Genomic DNA, 16,629 nt, shown 5'->3' on the forward strand with positions numbered 1-16,629 from the left:
AATTCTTGGATTGGTCAGTAACAACTTGTGACTGGCTAAAACAACCAAAAATCAAATGAATGTGTTTCAGCCAGAGAAGTGCCCACTTTCTATGGAGTTTAACATTGAGTTTGCCTGGCTGCAGATTCTTGGTATTCTCACCCTCTCACAAAACTAAAACAGCCAAAGGAGGTAGAGAGCTAATGTTGCAGCTCCTACCTTTCCTGGTAACAATATTATACAACACACATTTTATTATTATATTATTATAATAATGATTAAGATTACAATTTTATATCCCCATTAAAAGTTCAGGGATGGGGCATCTGTGACACAGGTTGTACTAAAATATATTTATATAAAAACTGCTGCAGTTGCTGTTTTTATACACATTTTTTTTTAAATATTATGTCCCTTAAAAGATAGATTCTGAAATGCACAGTAGTGCCCTAGAAGCATGTTTGCAGTATGTATTGGCGAGTTATATGCAGGTTACATTTTTAGTACTTTTTGCTTGATAACGTACATAATCTGAAATATTACTTCAGATTCCATTAGATTGTCCTTTTGATAATTTTCTACAGGGTTTATCGTACATCAGGAGTATTCTTCACAGGGCCTATTTAATGGACACACCACCCAGATTAAAGTTAAGCCCATATTAAGCTAAAATGAGCTAATCATTTTTTTTATGTTTGTTGCAGAAACTATCACTAAATTAATGTTAAAGGGACAGTCGAGTCAAAACTAAACTTTCATGATTCATTGTCAGGAATCCACTCCATGATTTCTCTCTCACCTAAACTTACCTGCTCAGCTACACCACTCCCCTATTTAAGGCTTCTGTGCACATTAAACAGGTGCTTAGTTATTGTTGTTTCCAGCTAGATACTACGCCATTCTTCCTGTGTTTTGCTTTACTCAGGATCAAGCAAGCTTTACTCCATTTACAGGATTACAGAGTATTTAAATCCTGTTTCAAACACCAAAACCTCAAGTGAATTTGTGTGACAAACTACTGCAGCACTGACCGCAGCTACAAGCAGCTGATATCAAATACAGCAGTGAACCGCTGCAAGGCATAACTGAATTCCCTCAATTCTCAGGGAACAACTCCAGCATTTCTACATATCTATACCCCGGATTTCTAACCACCATCTGGAGAAACAGAATCAGGACTTACTTTAAGGAAAAGACTCCGGTTGTTCACGGAACTTAGCCACGCCCACCAGGCTCTGTGTTAGCTACTTCAAGATTATACACCCAGAGCTCTGAGGTAACTTGCTTATTTAACATCCACTGTTTCCCTGCTTGTACGTTGCTGCTGTATTGTACCTATTCAGAGCAGCTCCGGTAACGGACTCCAGTCACGCCCCTTAAGGGTGGGTCTAAAGTGAGACGCTGTCACTCAGAACACACAGACTGAACAGAGACGCAGGCAAAGCTGCAGCATCTAACCTCTCAGCTACAATTTGTGCAGTCTCTACCTGAATACTTTTTGCATACAACGCAACTTACTCTAATCCAGTCTACCATACAGTGAACTTTGCTGAACTTATTGCTTTGTAAATATTGTGAACTCAGAACTTACTTTATCTTTAAACACATAACACTGTTGACAACTTAAGTCACAGTAACTCCTGGGTTGTTAACTGGACACTCAAGTTAATACAACTATTATTTTGATTTAAAACAAAATTCACTACAAGTCATTCTGGGCATATAACTTATATTAGCACAGAGACTCAAGTGATACATTCCATCATTTAAGGAGATTGATCTACAGTTGTGATTCCCTAAACTCTAAGTAAGATATTTCTCACATATCTGACATTCATAGAGGGCATGCAATTTTAAACAACTTTCCAGTTTACTTTTTTCCCTTGGTATTGTTTGTTGAAAGCTAAACCTAGGTAGGCTCTTATGCTAATTTCTGTCTCTTATCTCAGTGCATTTTGACAGTTTTTCACAGTTAGACAGTGCTAGTTCATGTGTGTCATATAGATAACATAGTGCTCACTCCGTGGAGTTATTTATTTTTTCAGCACTGATTGGTTAAAATGCAAGTCTGTCAAAAGAACTGCGATAAGTGGGCAGTCTGCAGAGGCTTAGATACAAGGTAATCATAGATAGATAGAGATAAAAAGTGTATTAACCCCTTAATGACCGGACCATTTTTCAATTTTCTTACCCTTAATGACAATAGCTATTTTTACATTTCTGCAGTGTTTGCGTTTAGCTGTAATTTTCCTCTTACTCGTTTACTGTACCCACACATATTATATACCGTTTTTCTCGTCATTAAATGGACTTTCTAAAGATACCATTATTTTCATCATATCTTATAATTTACTAAAAAAAAAATGATAAAATATGAGGAAAAAATGGAAAAAAACACACATTTTCTAACTTTGACCCCCAAAATCTGTTACACATCTACAATCACCAAAAAACACCCATGCTAAATAGCTTATAAATTTTGTCCTGAGTTTAGAAATACCCAATGTTTACACGTTCTTTACTTTTTTTTGCAAGTTATAGTGCAATAAATACAAGTAGCACTTTGCTATTTCCAAACCACTTTTTTTCAAAATTAGCGCTAGTTACTTTGGAACCCTGATATCTGTCAGGAATACCTGAATATCCCTTGACATGTATATATTTTGTTTTAGAAGACATCCCAAAGTATTGATCTAGGCCCATTTTGGTATATTTCATGCCACCATTTCACCGCCAAAAAAAAAAAAAGTTCACTTTTTCACAAAGTTTGTCACAAACTTTAGGTTTCCCACTGAAATTATTTACAAACAGCTTCTGCAATTATGGCACAAATGGTTGTAAATGCTTCTCTGGGATCCCCTTTTTCAGAAATAACAGACTTATATGGCTTTGTGGTTGCTTTTTGGTAATTAGAAGGCCGCTAAATGCCGCTGCGCACCACACATGTTTTATGCCCAGGAGTGAAGGGGTTAATTAGGGAGCTTGTAGGGTTAATTTTAGCTTTAGTGTAGTGTAGTAGACAACCCCAAGTATTGATCTAGGCCCATTTTGGTATATTTTATGCCACCATTTCACCGCCAAATGCGAGCAAATAAAAAAAAAAACTTTACATTTTTCACAATTTTAGGTTTCTCACTGAAATTATTTACAAACAGCTTGTGCTATTATGGCAGAAATTGTTGTAAAAGCTTCTCTGGGATCCCCTTTGTTCAGAAATAGCAGATTTATATGGCTTTGGCGTTGCTTTTTGGTAATTAGAAGGCCGCTAAATGCTGCTGCGCACCACACGTGAATTATGCCCAGCAGTGAAGGGGTTAAATTAGGTAGCTTGTAGGGAGCTTGCAGGGTTAATTTTTAGAGATCAGCCTCCCACCTGACACATCCCACCCCCTGATCCCTCCCAAACAGCTCTCTTCCCTCCCCCACCCCACAATTGTTACCGCCATCTTAAGTACTGGCAGAAAGTCTGCCAGTACTAAATAAAAGTTGTTTTTTTTTAAATAAAAAATTATAAAATATTTTAGTTGTGATGGACCCCTGCCTTAGCACCAACCTCCCTGATCCCCCCCTCCAGCTCTCTAACCCTGTCCCCTACCTAATTACCGCCATCTTGGGTACTGGCAGCTGTCTGCCAGTACCCAGTTTGGCCCCACAAACCAAACTATTTTAATTTTATTTTTAACTTTTATTTTTAATTATTTCTGTAGTGTAGCAGCCCCCCCCCACAATACCCCCACCCCCACCCCCTCCCAGATCCTTTTAAATGTAAAAAAAAAAAAAAAATTTTTTCCCCTTCCTTTTTCATTGGTGTCAGTGTGGCTAATGCGCGCATGTGCACGCGCGCCCACGTGCACGCGCGCATCGTGCACGCGCGCTCCCTCCTCCCACCGGACAAAGGCACCATCACTACCGGTGCAGAGAGTAAAGGGGTATTGCAGGATGCCTCCATATCGAGGCATCAGTGCAATACCCTAAGAGCTGCTGGAAGTGATTGTGATCACTTCCAGCACTCTGTTAGACAACTGACGTACCAGGTACGTCCATTGTCATTAACTGCTTGTTAATGCATGACGTACCTGGTACGTCAGTTGTCATTAAGGGGTTAAAGGGACACTCAAGTCAAAATTAAACTTTCATTATTCAGATAGAGCATGTAATTTTAAACAACTTTCCAATTTACTTCCATTAACTAAATATGCACATTCTTTTTATATTTAAACTTTTTGAGTCACCAACTCCTACTGAGCATGTACAAGAATAAGTGTGAATGCATTTGTGATTGGCTGATTGCTGTCACATGGTACAGGGGGAGTGGAAATAGACATAACTTTTAAAATTGTCAGAAAAAAAATCTACTACTCATTTGAAGTTCAGACTAAGTGATATTGCATTGTCTTATCTTGCATTTGTTGATTATGCAAATCTACTGTGTTGACTGGTCCTTTAGTATAACCGTGTTTGGTTATGTGAAACTAGGGAATGGGTAATAAATTGATTATTTATCTTTTTAAACAATAAAAATGTTGGTGTTGACTGTCCCTTTAAATTATGCTATTTGTGCATTGGATAGCTTACAGAGACAGAAAAGTAAAAATTCAACTTTTCATGATTCACATAGAAAGTGCAGTTTTAAGCAACTTTCCAATTTACGCCTATTATCAGATTTGCTTTATTCTTTTGGTATCCTTTGTTGGTATCATTGGGTAGGCTCAGGAATAGCAATGCGCTACTGGGAGCTAGCTGCACATATATGCTCTTGCAATTGGCTTACCCCATATGTTCAAATAGTTCCCTGGAGTACATTGCTGCCCCTTCAACAAAGGATACAAAGAGAATAAATCAAATTTCATAATTGAAGTAAATTGGTAAGTTGTTTAAAATTGTATGCTCCATCTGAATCATGAAAGGGAAATTTGGGGTTTCATGTTTCATTAAGAAACATTTATAAATAATAGAAATGTTATAATATTGCAAAGTATTACATTGCCCCCACCCAGCTGGCATAATTGTCTGTGGAGATCACTGATTAACATCTGTATTAGCCATTGTAAGCTTAAAAAAGAACAAAACCCATTAGTAAACCTATTAGTTGGTTTGTTACATTGTTCATAGTAAACCGTATAGTATTAAAAACATCAGGCCATTTAGATGGGTATCCTTCACGTTTTATTTTTATACTGGTTTCACCAATATGTTCCTGCTAGAACAGAGTATTTTTAGATATACATATAAACAATTTATACATACAGATTTAAATAGTGGAAATTGCTCATTCTTTTTCAGATTCATTGTTATTATTATGATGTTTTGGATTCATAATCCAAAGCTGTAAAAGAAAAAAATAATAATAAGCGCATTAGTAGACAAATATCCCTATGTGTATTATACTGCTTGGCATACAAGCAAGCATTCAGCATGTACTATATATAATATAAATTGGCTCAGACAAGGTTCAAATTACAACATTCTTTACAAATAGTGTCCATTTACTTAACCATATTGTATTCAATTTACCAATAATAGGTTATAAAGTTTTATAAGATGTGTTCTAAGCCTCTTGCTGTGATTATGCCTACAACATCTATCATCGTACAAACGTCTCACCTGCCAAGTGTCCCTCCTGCTTGCGTATAATATTTATTATAATCTAGACGGAGCAGCAATTGTGCAAGGTCTGGATTTATTTGATGGTTTCTTACACTAGAAAGAATCCTGAATAAAAGTGAAGACTGGCAGCTGAACCCCTGGAAAAGAAAGAGGTCAATATTTGACTTATACTACTAAAGAGTTGAATAGTTTAGCCATGTTAAGCTTTGGTATAAACACTTACTTTAACAAGGATATCTAGTTGGGCAGCTCCTCGCTCATCAAGTGGACTCAGGTTTTGACTAACCAGTGAACAGAAGCTGTGGCACAGCTCTAAGATTTCATTCAGACAGTGGAAGACCTAAAAAATGAAAATTTGAAGTTAGCCTTATGGTTAAGGGAGCATTTTTTTTTACTACCTTCAACAAGGTGAAGAAAACAAATCACATAAAAAATTTTTTGCAGGCATACGGTTATCTAATTATTCTAATTCACTAAGATAAAAATATTAACTTACAGGTTTTAGCAAAATAAAAGACTGGGCCAAAAGATTGCTCAAGAAATGGTCATGGGCTAGCCGAATGCTCTCAAAATCTCGTGTAGAATTAATCTGTTGCAGAAGCTGGGAGAACTGTGATTCCAAAACATCCACCTATTAACGAAAACAAGTAATTTTATATTTGTGAAAAATAGGGACCTTTTGTAAATCACTAAGAAAAGATTGTTCTACAAACATATTAGCAACACATCCATTGAAATAGCCACTCCTTGGTTCATACTGACAGACAAAAAAGATCTGACGCATTTCCTGCTCTCTGAAGCCAGAATGAGAAATATGAAGGGAAGGTAATTATAGATGTAGCCAATCATCTTATTGTTGGTCATAAGTATGAAGGCTAAACGCTTATAAAAATAACCTCTTCGATCACATTCTGGTTAGACTTCATAAGAAGAAAAGTTGTTTAAAACAAGTGCAAATGGGAGTGTAAAACCAGCCATTTCAAAATCCAATATAAAGGCAAAGGAACGATTTGTAAACAATTTAATACACTCCAGCAGGTAATATGGATAACTGGGAATAAATTAAAAGGGGAGAAACAATTAGGGTAAACTGTCCCTTTAAACTTCTTGGCACAACTACAATAAAATGGTCACTACTCACGGATCAGTAATTTTGACAGCTTTTAGACAGTTTTATTCGTTGTTTGGGTTTAGAATGCATGATATAAAGTGTGAGTTTTTTTTTTTTATTAACAAGATAGATAATCACTTTATTGCCCATTCCCCGGTTTTGCATAACCAACACGGTTATATTAATATACTTTTTACCTCTGTGATTACCTTGTATCTAATACAAAAAATTAAATCAAATACAAAAAATGACCAGAGCCAAAAAAACTAAATTTATGTTTACCTGATAAATTTATTTCTCTTGTGGTGTATCCAGTCCACGGATCATCCATTACTTGTGGGATATTCTCCTTCCCAACAGGAAGCTGCAAGAGGATCACCCACAGCAGAGCTGTCTATATAGCTCCTCCTCTAACTGCCTCTCCCAGTCATTCGACCAAAGACAAGCAAGAGAAAGGAGAAACCATAGGGTGCAGTGGTGACTGTAGTTTAAAACTAAAACACACCTGCCTTAAAATGACAGGGCGGCCCATGGACTGGATACACCACAAGAGAAATAAATTCATCAGGTAAGCATAAATTTTGTTTTGTCTTGTAAGGTGTATCCAGTCCACGGATCATCCATTACTTGTGGGATACAAATACCAAAGCTATAGGACACGGATGAAGGGACGGACAAGGCAGGTGCTTAAACGGAAGGCACCACTGCCTGCAAAACCTTTCTCCCAAAAATAGCCTCCGAAGAAGCAAAAGTATCAAATTTATAGAATTTTTAAAAAGTATGAAGCGAAGACCAAGTCGCTGCCTTACAAATCTGTTCAACAGAAGCCTTATTTTTAAAGGCCCATGTGGAAGCCACCGCTCTAATGGAATGAGCAGTAATTCTTTCAGGAGGCTGCTGGCCAGCAGTCTCATAAGCTAAGCGTATTATACTCCTTAGCCAAAAAGAAAGAGAAGTTGCCGAAGCCTTTTGGCCTCTCCTCTGTCCAGAGTAGACAACAAACAATACAGATGTTTGACGAAAATCTTAAGTAGCTTGTAAATAAAACTTTAAAGCACGAACCACGTCAAGATTGTGTAAAAGACGTTCCTTCTTTGAAGAAGGATTAGGATACAGTGACGGTACAACAATCTCCTGATTGATATTTTTATTAGATACCACCTTAGGTAGAAAACCAGGTTTGGTACGTAACACTACCTTATCGGAATGAAATATGAGATAAGGAGAATCACATTGTAAAGCAGATAATTCCGAAACTCTTCGAGCCGAGGAGATAGCTACTAAAAACAAAACTTTCCAAGATAAGAGCTTAATATTGGAATGCAAAGGTTCAAACGGAACCCCTTGAAGAACCTTAATAACTAAATTTAAACTCCAAGGCGGAGCAACAGGTTTAAACACAGGCTTAATTCTGACTAAAGCCTGACAAAACGCCTGCATGCCTGGAACCTCAGCCAGACGTTTGTGCAAAAGAATAGACAGAGCAGAAATCTGTCCCTTTAAGGAACTTGCTGACAAACCCTTCTCCAATCCATCTTGGAGAAAAGATAATATCCTAGGAATCCTGACCTTACTCCATGACATTCACACCAATGAAGATTCACACCAATGAAGATATTTACACCATATCTTATGATAGATTTTCCTGGTGACAGGCTTTCGCGCCTGTATTAAGGTATCAATGACCGACTCGGAGAAACCACGCTTTGATAAAATCAGTCTCAGTCTCCAAGCAGTCAGCCGCAGAGAAATTAGATTTGGATGGTTGAAAGGACCCTGAAGTAGAAGGTCCTGCCTCAGAGGCAGAGTCCATGGTGGAAAGGATGACATGTCCACCACATCTGCATACCAAGTCCTGCGTGGCCACGCAGGTGCTATCAAAATCACAGATGCTCTCTCCTGCTTGACCTTGGCAATCAGACGAGGGAGCAGAGGAAACGGTAGAAACACATAAGCCAGGTTGAAGGACCAAGGCACTGCTAGAGCATCTATCAGCGCTGCCTTGGGATCCCTGGACCTGGATCTGTAACAAGGAAGCTTGGCGTTCTGGCGAGACGCCATGAGATCCAGTTCTGGTTTGCCCCAACGTTGAATCAACTGTGCAAACACCTCCGGATGGAGCTCCCACTCCCCCGGATGAAAAGTCTGTCGACTTAGAAAATCCGCCTCCCAGTTCTCTACTTCTGGGATATGGATAGCTGATAGGTGGCAAGAGTGAATCTCTGCCCAACGAATTATCTTTGAAACCTCCAACATCGCTAAGGAACTCCTTGTTCCCCCTTGATGGTTGATGTAAGCTACAGTCGTGATATTGTCCGACTGAAATCTGATGTACCTCACTGCCGCTAGCTGAGGCTAAGCCTGAAGAGCATTGAATATCGCTCTTAGTTCCAGAATGTTTATCGGAAGGAGAGCCTCCTCCTAAGTCCATGACCCCTGAGCCTTCAGAGAGTTGCAGACTGCCCCCCAGCCCAGAAGGCTGACATCTGTTGTTACTATTGTTCAAGCTGGCCTGCGGAAGGTTATACCTTTGGACAGATGGACTCGAGATAGCCACCAGAGAAGAGAATCCCTGGTCTCTTGGTCCAGATTTAGTAGAGGGGACAAATCTGTGTAATCCCCATTCCTGTCTGAGATGTAGGCGGGCAAACGGCACTATGTCCATTGCCGCTACCATTAAGCCGATTACTTCCATACACTGAGCCACCGAAGGGCGAGAAGTAGAATACAGAACACAGCAGGAATTTAGAAGTTTTGACAACCTGGCCTCTGTCGGGTAAATCCTCATTTCTACAGGAAGGAAACTCTTGTGAGAGGGGATAGAGAACTCTTTTCTTTGTTCACTTTCCACCCATGAGACCTCAGGAATGCCAGAACAATGTCCGTATGGGACTTGGCAATTTGGAAATTCGACGCCTGTATCAGAATGTCGTCTAAGTAAGGGGCTACTGCTATGCCCCGCCAGAAGTGACCCCAAAACCTTTGTAAAGATTCTTGGTGCCGTAGCTAACCCAAAGGGAAGAGCCACAAACTGGTAATGCCTGTATAGGAAGGCGAACCTGAGAAACCGATGATGCTCTTTGTGTATCGGAATGTGAAGATAAGCATCCTTTAAGTCCACGGTAGTCATGTATTGACCCTCCTGGATCATAGGTAGGATGGTTCGAATAGTCTCCATCTTGAAAGATGGGACCCTGAGAAATTTGTTTAGGATCTTGAGATCTAAGATTGGTCTGAAGGTTCCCTCTTTCTTGGGAACCACAAATAGATTTGAATAGAATCCTTGCCCCTGTTCCTCCTTTGGAACTGAGTGGATCACTCCCATAACTAGGAGGTCTTGAACACAATGTAAGAATGCCTCTCTCTTTATCTGGTCTGCAGATAATTGTGAAAGGTGAAATCTTCCTTTTGGGGAAGAAGCTTTGAAGTCCAGAAGATATCCCTGGGACACAATTTCCAACGCCCAGGGATCCTGGACGTCTCTTGCCCAAGCCTGGGCGAAGAGAGAAAGTCTGCCCCCTACTAGATCCGTTACCGGATCGGGGGCCAATCTTTCATGCTGTCTTAGAGGCAGCAGCAGGCTACTTGGCCTGTTTACCTTTGTTCCAAGTCTGGTTAGGTCTCCAGACCGGCTTGGACTGGGCAAAATTTCCCTCTTGTTTTGTATTAGAGGAAGATGATGCCACGCTCGTCTTAAAGTTTCGAAAGGCACGAAAATTAGTTTGTTTGGTCCCTAATTTGTTAGACCTATCTTGAGGAAGGGCATGACCTTTTCCTCCAGTAATATCAGAAATGATCTCCTTCAGTCCAGGCCCAAATAGGGTCTGCCCCTTGAAGGGAATATTGAGAAGCTTAGACTTTGAAGGAACGTCAGCTGACCAGCATTTAAGCGATAGCGCCCTACGCGCCTGAATAGCAAAACCTGAGTTCTTAGCCGTTAGTTTAGTTAAATGAACAACGGCGTCAGAAACAAATGAATTGGCTAGCTTAAGCGCTTTAAGCTTGTTAAGTATATCATCCAATGGAGTTTCTACCTGTAAGGCCTCTTCCAGAGACTCAAACCAGAAGGCCCCAGCAGCAGTGACCGGGGCAATGCATGCAAGAGGCTGGAGAATAAAAACTTGTTGAATAAACATTTTCTTAAGGTAACCCTCTAACTTTTTATCCATTGGATCTAGGAAAGCACAACTGTCCTCGACGGGGATAGTTGTACGCTTAGCTAGGGTAGAAACTGCTCCTTCCACCTTAGGGACCGTTTGCCATAAGTCCTGTGTAGCGGCATCTATTGGAAACATTTTCTTAAAAATAGGAGGGGGAGAGAACGGTACACCTGGTCTATCCCATTCGTTAGAAATAATTTCTGAAAACCTTTTAGGTTTTGGAAAAACATCAGTGTAAACAGGCACTGCATAGTATTTACCCAATCTACACAATTTCTCTGGCACTATAATGGTGTCACAGTCATCCAGAGTAGCTAAAACCTCCCTGAGCAACACGCGGAGGTGTTCAAGCTTAAATTTAAATGTTGACATATCAGAATCAGGTTGAAGCATCTTCCCTGAGTCAGAAAAATCACCCACAGAATGAAGCTCTCCTGCCTCAGCTTCTGCATATTGTGAGGGGATATCAGACATAGCTACTAAATCGTCAGAGTGCTCTGTATTTTTTCTAGCCCCAGAGCTGTCTCGCTTTCCTTGTAACCCTGGTAGTTTGGACAATACCGCTGTAAGGGTATGATCCATAACTGCCGCCATGTCTTGTAAAGTAAACGCCATGGGCGCGCTATATGTACTTGGCGCCTCTTGAGCGGGAGTCCCTTGAGCGGGTGTCAAAGGTTCTGACACATGGGGCGAGTTAGTCGGCATAACTTCCCCCTTGTCAGTTTCCTCTGGTGATAAATCTTTTAAAGACAAAATATGATCTTTATAACAAAGTAAAATCAGTTCATTTGGTACACATTCTAAGAGGGGGTTCCACAATGGCTTCTAAACATAATGAACAAGGAGTTTCCTCTATGTCAGACATGTTTAAACAGACTAGCAATGAGACCAGCAAGCTTGGAAAACACTTTGATAAATGTAAACAAGCAAAAAATAAAAACGGTACTGTGCCTTTAAGAGAAACAAATTTTGTCAGAAATTGAAAAACAGTGATAAAAAGCAGTAAATCTCACAACATTTTTACAGTGTGTATAATAGACTAACAGAGCATTGCACCCACTTGCAAATGGATGATTAACCCCTTAGTTTCAAAACCGGATCAAAAAAACAATATAAACGTTTTTCAACAGTTACAACAAACTGCCACAGCTCTGCTGTGGCCCTACCTGCCCATATAACGACTTTGAAAGGCACAAAAACCCTTTAGAGAGGTCCTAAGTGTTCAGGGGACTCCAGGGAAACTGGATGTCTCAAGCTGCAAAATCGAATGCGCATTTAGGCGCGAAAATAGGCCCCTCCCAACCTGTATTCATAGTGAGAGGGCCTAACAAAACTATCCCTAGGCAAAATCTAGCCAGCTATGTGGAAAAAACTGGGCCCCAATAAAGTTTTATCACCAATATGTATAAAAAAAACGTTTAAACACTTCCAGCAAACGTTTTATTTTTCAGTAATGTGAGAAAGTAATACGAATATTACATTTTACAGCAAGCATGATACTAGTCGTTATTAAATCACTGTAATCAGGCTTACCTTAAACAAATCCGGTATTAATAGCATTTTCTAGCATATTCATTTCTCTAGAAAAATTTAAACTGCACATACCTCATAGCAGGAGACCCTGCATGCCATTCCCCCAGCTGAAGTTACCTCTCTCTTCAGTTATGTGTGAGAACAGCAATGGATCTTAGTTACAACCTGCTAAGATCATCAAAGACCACAGGCAGACTCTTCTTCTACTTTCTGCCTGAGGCTAAAATAGTACAACTCCGGTACCATTTGAAAATAACAAACTTTTGATTGAAGATAAACTAAATAAAAACACCACATCTCTCTAGCTACTTCCTTTCTTGTCGAGAGCTGCAAGAGAATGACTGGGAGTGGCAGTTAGAGGAGGAGCTATATAGACAGCTCTGCTGTGGGTGATCCTCTTGCAGCTTCCTGTTGGGAAGGAGAATATCCCACAAGTAATGGATGATCAGTGGACTGGATACACCTTACAAGAGAAAATAGTATGATACACAAACTCTCAAGAAGAATAAGGCTCTCCCAAACCCTAAATGAAGAGAACACCGAAACAAATATGGATCTTGAAAGCGCAGGAACCTGCTTAGGTGTAAAATAAAGAAAGGGGTAAAATCACAATAAAAAGATATCAGTGTACAGTAAATTTGCAAACTTATTATCCTATATGAACTACTAGGAAGGTCTAATTAGTAGGAATATAATCACTAAAAAGCAAGTGTCAAAATTTCTAGATAAAATGTATCCAACACATATAAAACCATATAAGTAGATAAGCTATAATTTGAGCGCACTATCTCATAATACGCCCTGTTTGGTAGCGTCAAAAACAGAATTAATGCTTACCTGATAAATTACTTTCTCCAACGGTGTGTCCGGTCCACGGCGTCATCCTTACTTGTGGGATATTCTCTTCCCCAACAGGAAATGGCAAAGAGTCCCAGCAATGCTGGTCACATGATCCCTCCTAGGCTCCGCCCACCCCAGTCATTCGACCGACGGACAGGAGGAAATATATATAGGAGAAATCATATGATACCGTGGTGACTGTAGTTAGAGAAAATAATTCATCAGACCTGATTAAAAAAACCAGGGCGGGCCGTGGACCGGACACACCGTTGGAGAAAGTAATTTATCAGGTAAGCATAAATTCTGTTTTCTCCAACATTGGTGTGTCCGGTCCACGGCGTCATCCTTACTTGTGGGAACCAATACCAAAGCTTTAGGACACGGATGAAGGGAGGGAGCAAATCAGGTCACCTAAACGGAAGGCACCACAGCTTGTAAAACCTTTCTCCCAAAAATTGCCTCCGAAGAAACAAAAGTATCAAATTTGTAAAATTTGGCAAAAGTGTGCAGTGAAGACCCAGTCGCTGCCTTACATATCTGGTCAACAGAAGCCTCGTTCTTGAAGGCCCATGTGGAAGCCACAGCCCTAGTGGAGTGAGCTGTGATTCTTTCAGGAGGCTGCCGTCCGGCAGTCTCATAAGCCAAACGGATAATGCTTTTAAGCCAAAAGGAAAGAGAGGTAGAAGTCGCTTTTTGACCTCTCCTTTTACCAGAATAAACAACAAACAAGGATGATGTTTGTCTGAAATCTTTAGTAGCCTCTAAATAGAATTTTAGAGCACGGACAACGTCCAAATTGTGTAACAAACGCTCCTTCTTTGAAACTGGATTCGGACACAAAGAAGGTACAACTATCTCCTGGTTAATATTTTTGATAGAAACAACTTTAGGAAGAAAACCAGGCTTAGTACGCAAAACCACCTTATCTGCATGGAACACCAGATAAGGAGGAGAACACTGCAGAGCAGATAACTCTGAAACTCTTCTAGCAGAAGAGATTGCAACCAAAAACAAAACTTTCCAAGATAGTAACTTAATATCTACGGAATGTAAGGGTTCAAACGGAACCCCTTGAAGAACTGAAAGAACTAGATTTAAACTCCAGGGAGGAGTCAAAGGTCTGTAAACAGGCTTGATCCTAACCAGAGCCTGAACAAATGCTTGAACATCTGGCATAGCTGCCAGTCGTTTGTGTAGTAAGACAGATAAAGCAGAAATCTGTCCCTTTAGAGAACTTGCAGATCTCCAAACCTTCTTGTAGAAAGGATAGAATCTTAGGAATTTTTATCTTGTTCCATGGCAATCCTTTGGATTCACACCAACAGATATATTTTTTTCCATATTTTATGGTAAATTTTTCTAGTTACAGGCTTTCTAGCCTGAATCAGAGTATCTATTACAGAATCTGAAAACCCACGCTTTGATAAAATCAAGCGTTCAATCTCCAAGCCGTCAGTTGGAGGGAAACCAGATTCGGATGTTCGAATGGACCCTGAACAAGAAGGTCCTGTCTCAAAGGTAGCTTCCATGGTGGAGCCGATGACATATTCACCAGGTCTGCATACCAAGTCCTGCGTGGCCACGCAGGAGCTATCAAGATCACCGAGGCCCTCTCCTGATTGATCCTGGCTACCAGCCTGGGAATGAGAGGAAACGGTGGGAATACATAAGCTAGGTTGAAGGTCCAAGGTGCTACTAGTGCATCTACTAGAGTCGCCTTGGGATCCCTGGATCTGGACCCGTAGCAAGGAACCTTGAAGTTCTGACGAGACGCCATCAGATCCATGTCTGGAATGCCCCATAATTGAGTTATTTGGGCAAAGATTTCCAGATGGAGTTCCCACTCCCCCGGATGGAATGTCTGACGACTCAGAAAATCCGCTTCCCAATTTTCCACTCCTGGGATGTGGATCGCAGACAAGTGGCAGGAGTGACCCTTCGCCCATTGAATTATCTTGGTCACTTCTTTCATCGCCAGGGAACTCCTTGTTCCCCCCTGATGATTGATATATGCAACAGTCGTCATGTTGTCTGATTGAAACCTTATGAATTTGGCCTTTGCTAGTTGAGGCCAAGCTTTGAGAGCATTGAATATCGCTCTCAGTTCCAGAATGTTTATCGGGAGAAGAGACTCTTCCCGAGACCATAGACCCTGAGCTTTCAGGGATTCCCAGACCGAGCCCCAGCCCACTAGACTGGCGTCGGTCGTGACAATAACCCACTCTGGTCTGCGGAAGCTCATTCCCTGTGACAGATTGTCCAGGGTCAGCCACCAACGGAGTGAATCTCTGGTCTTTTGATCTACTTGAATCATCGGAGACAAGTCTGTATAATCCCCATTCCACTGTTTGAGCATGCACAGTTGTAATGGTCTTAGATGAATTCGTGCAAAAGGAACTATGTCCATTGTTGCAACCATCAAACCTATTACCTCCATGCACTGCGCTATGGAAGGACGAGGAACTGAGTGAAGTACTTGACAAGAGCTTAGAAGTTTTGATTTTCTGACCTCTGTCAGAAAAATTCTCATTACTAAGAAATCTATTATTGTTCCCAAGAAGGGAACTCTTGTTGACGGGGACAGAGAACTTTTTTCTTTGTTCACCTTCCATCCGTGAGATCTGAGAAAGGCTAGGACGATGTCCGTATGAGCCTTTGCTTTTGACAGGGACGACGCTTGAATTAGGATGTCGTCCAAGTAAGGTACTACTGCAATGCCCCTTGGTCTTAGAACCGCTAGAAGGGACCCTAGTACCTTTGTGAAAATTCTCTGAGCAGTGGCTAATCCGAATGGAAGTGCCACAAACTGGTAATGCTTGTCCAGGAAAGCGAACCTTAGGAACTGATGATGTTCCTTGTGGATAGGAATATGTAGGTACGCATCCTTTAAATCCACGGTGGTCATAAATTGACTTTCCTGGATGGTGGGAAGGATCGTTCGAATGGTTTCCATTTTGAACGATGGAACCCTGAGAAATTTGTTTAGGATCTTCAGATCCAAAATTGGTCTGAATGTTCCCTCTTTTTTTGGGAACTACGAACAGATTTGAGTAAAATCCCATTCCTTGTTCTTTTATTGGAGCTGGATGTATCACTCTCATCTTTAACAGGTCTTCTACGCAATGTAAGAATGCCTGTCTCTTTATTTGGTTTGAGGATAATTGAGACCTGTGGAACCTTCCCCTTGGGGGTAGTTCCTTGAATTCCAGAAGATAACCTTGAGAAACTATTTCTAGCGCCCAAGGATCCTGAACATCTCTTGCCCAAGCCTGAGCAAAGAGAGAGAGTCTGCCCCCTACTAGATCCGATTCCGGATCGGGGGCTATCCCTTCATGCTGTTTTGGTAGCAGTGGTAGGCTTCTTGGCCTGCTTACCCTTGTTCCAGCCTTGCATTGGTTT

At 40.6% G+C, this 16,629-nt stretch overlaps 1 protein-coding gene across 1 annotated transcript in view; it reads right to left on the reverse strand.

The window, feature by feature from the left end:
• Positions 1-5,122: 5,122 nt before the first annotated feature.
• TUBGCP4 (tubulin gamma complex associated protein 4) overlaps positions 5,123-16,629 on the reverse strand; it is a 256,549-nt gene continuing 245,042 nt past the window's right edge. Inside the window, exons 15-18 of the mRNA XM_053717737.1 lie at positions 6,083-6,217; positions 5,810-5,926; positions 5,584-5,723; positions 5,123-5,305 (exon numbers count right to left, since the gene is read on the reverse strand). Of these exons, the coding sequence (XP_053573712.1) occupies positions 5,293-5,305; positions 5,584-5,723; positions 5,810-5,926; positions 6,083-6,217 (405 nt within the window). The 3' untranslated portion in view covers positions 5,123-5,292. The remainder of the gene's footprint in view (positions 5,306-5,583; positions 5,724-5,809; positions 5,927-6,082; positions 6,218-16,629) is intronic.

Source organism: Bombina bombina, chromosome 6 (genome assembly GCF_027579735.1).
Source record: "Bombina bombina isolate aBomBom1 chromosome 6, aBomBom1.pri, whole genome shotgun sequence".
NCBI lineage: Eukaryota > Metazoa > Chordata > Amphibia > Anura > Bombinatoridae > Bombina > Bombina bombina.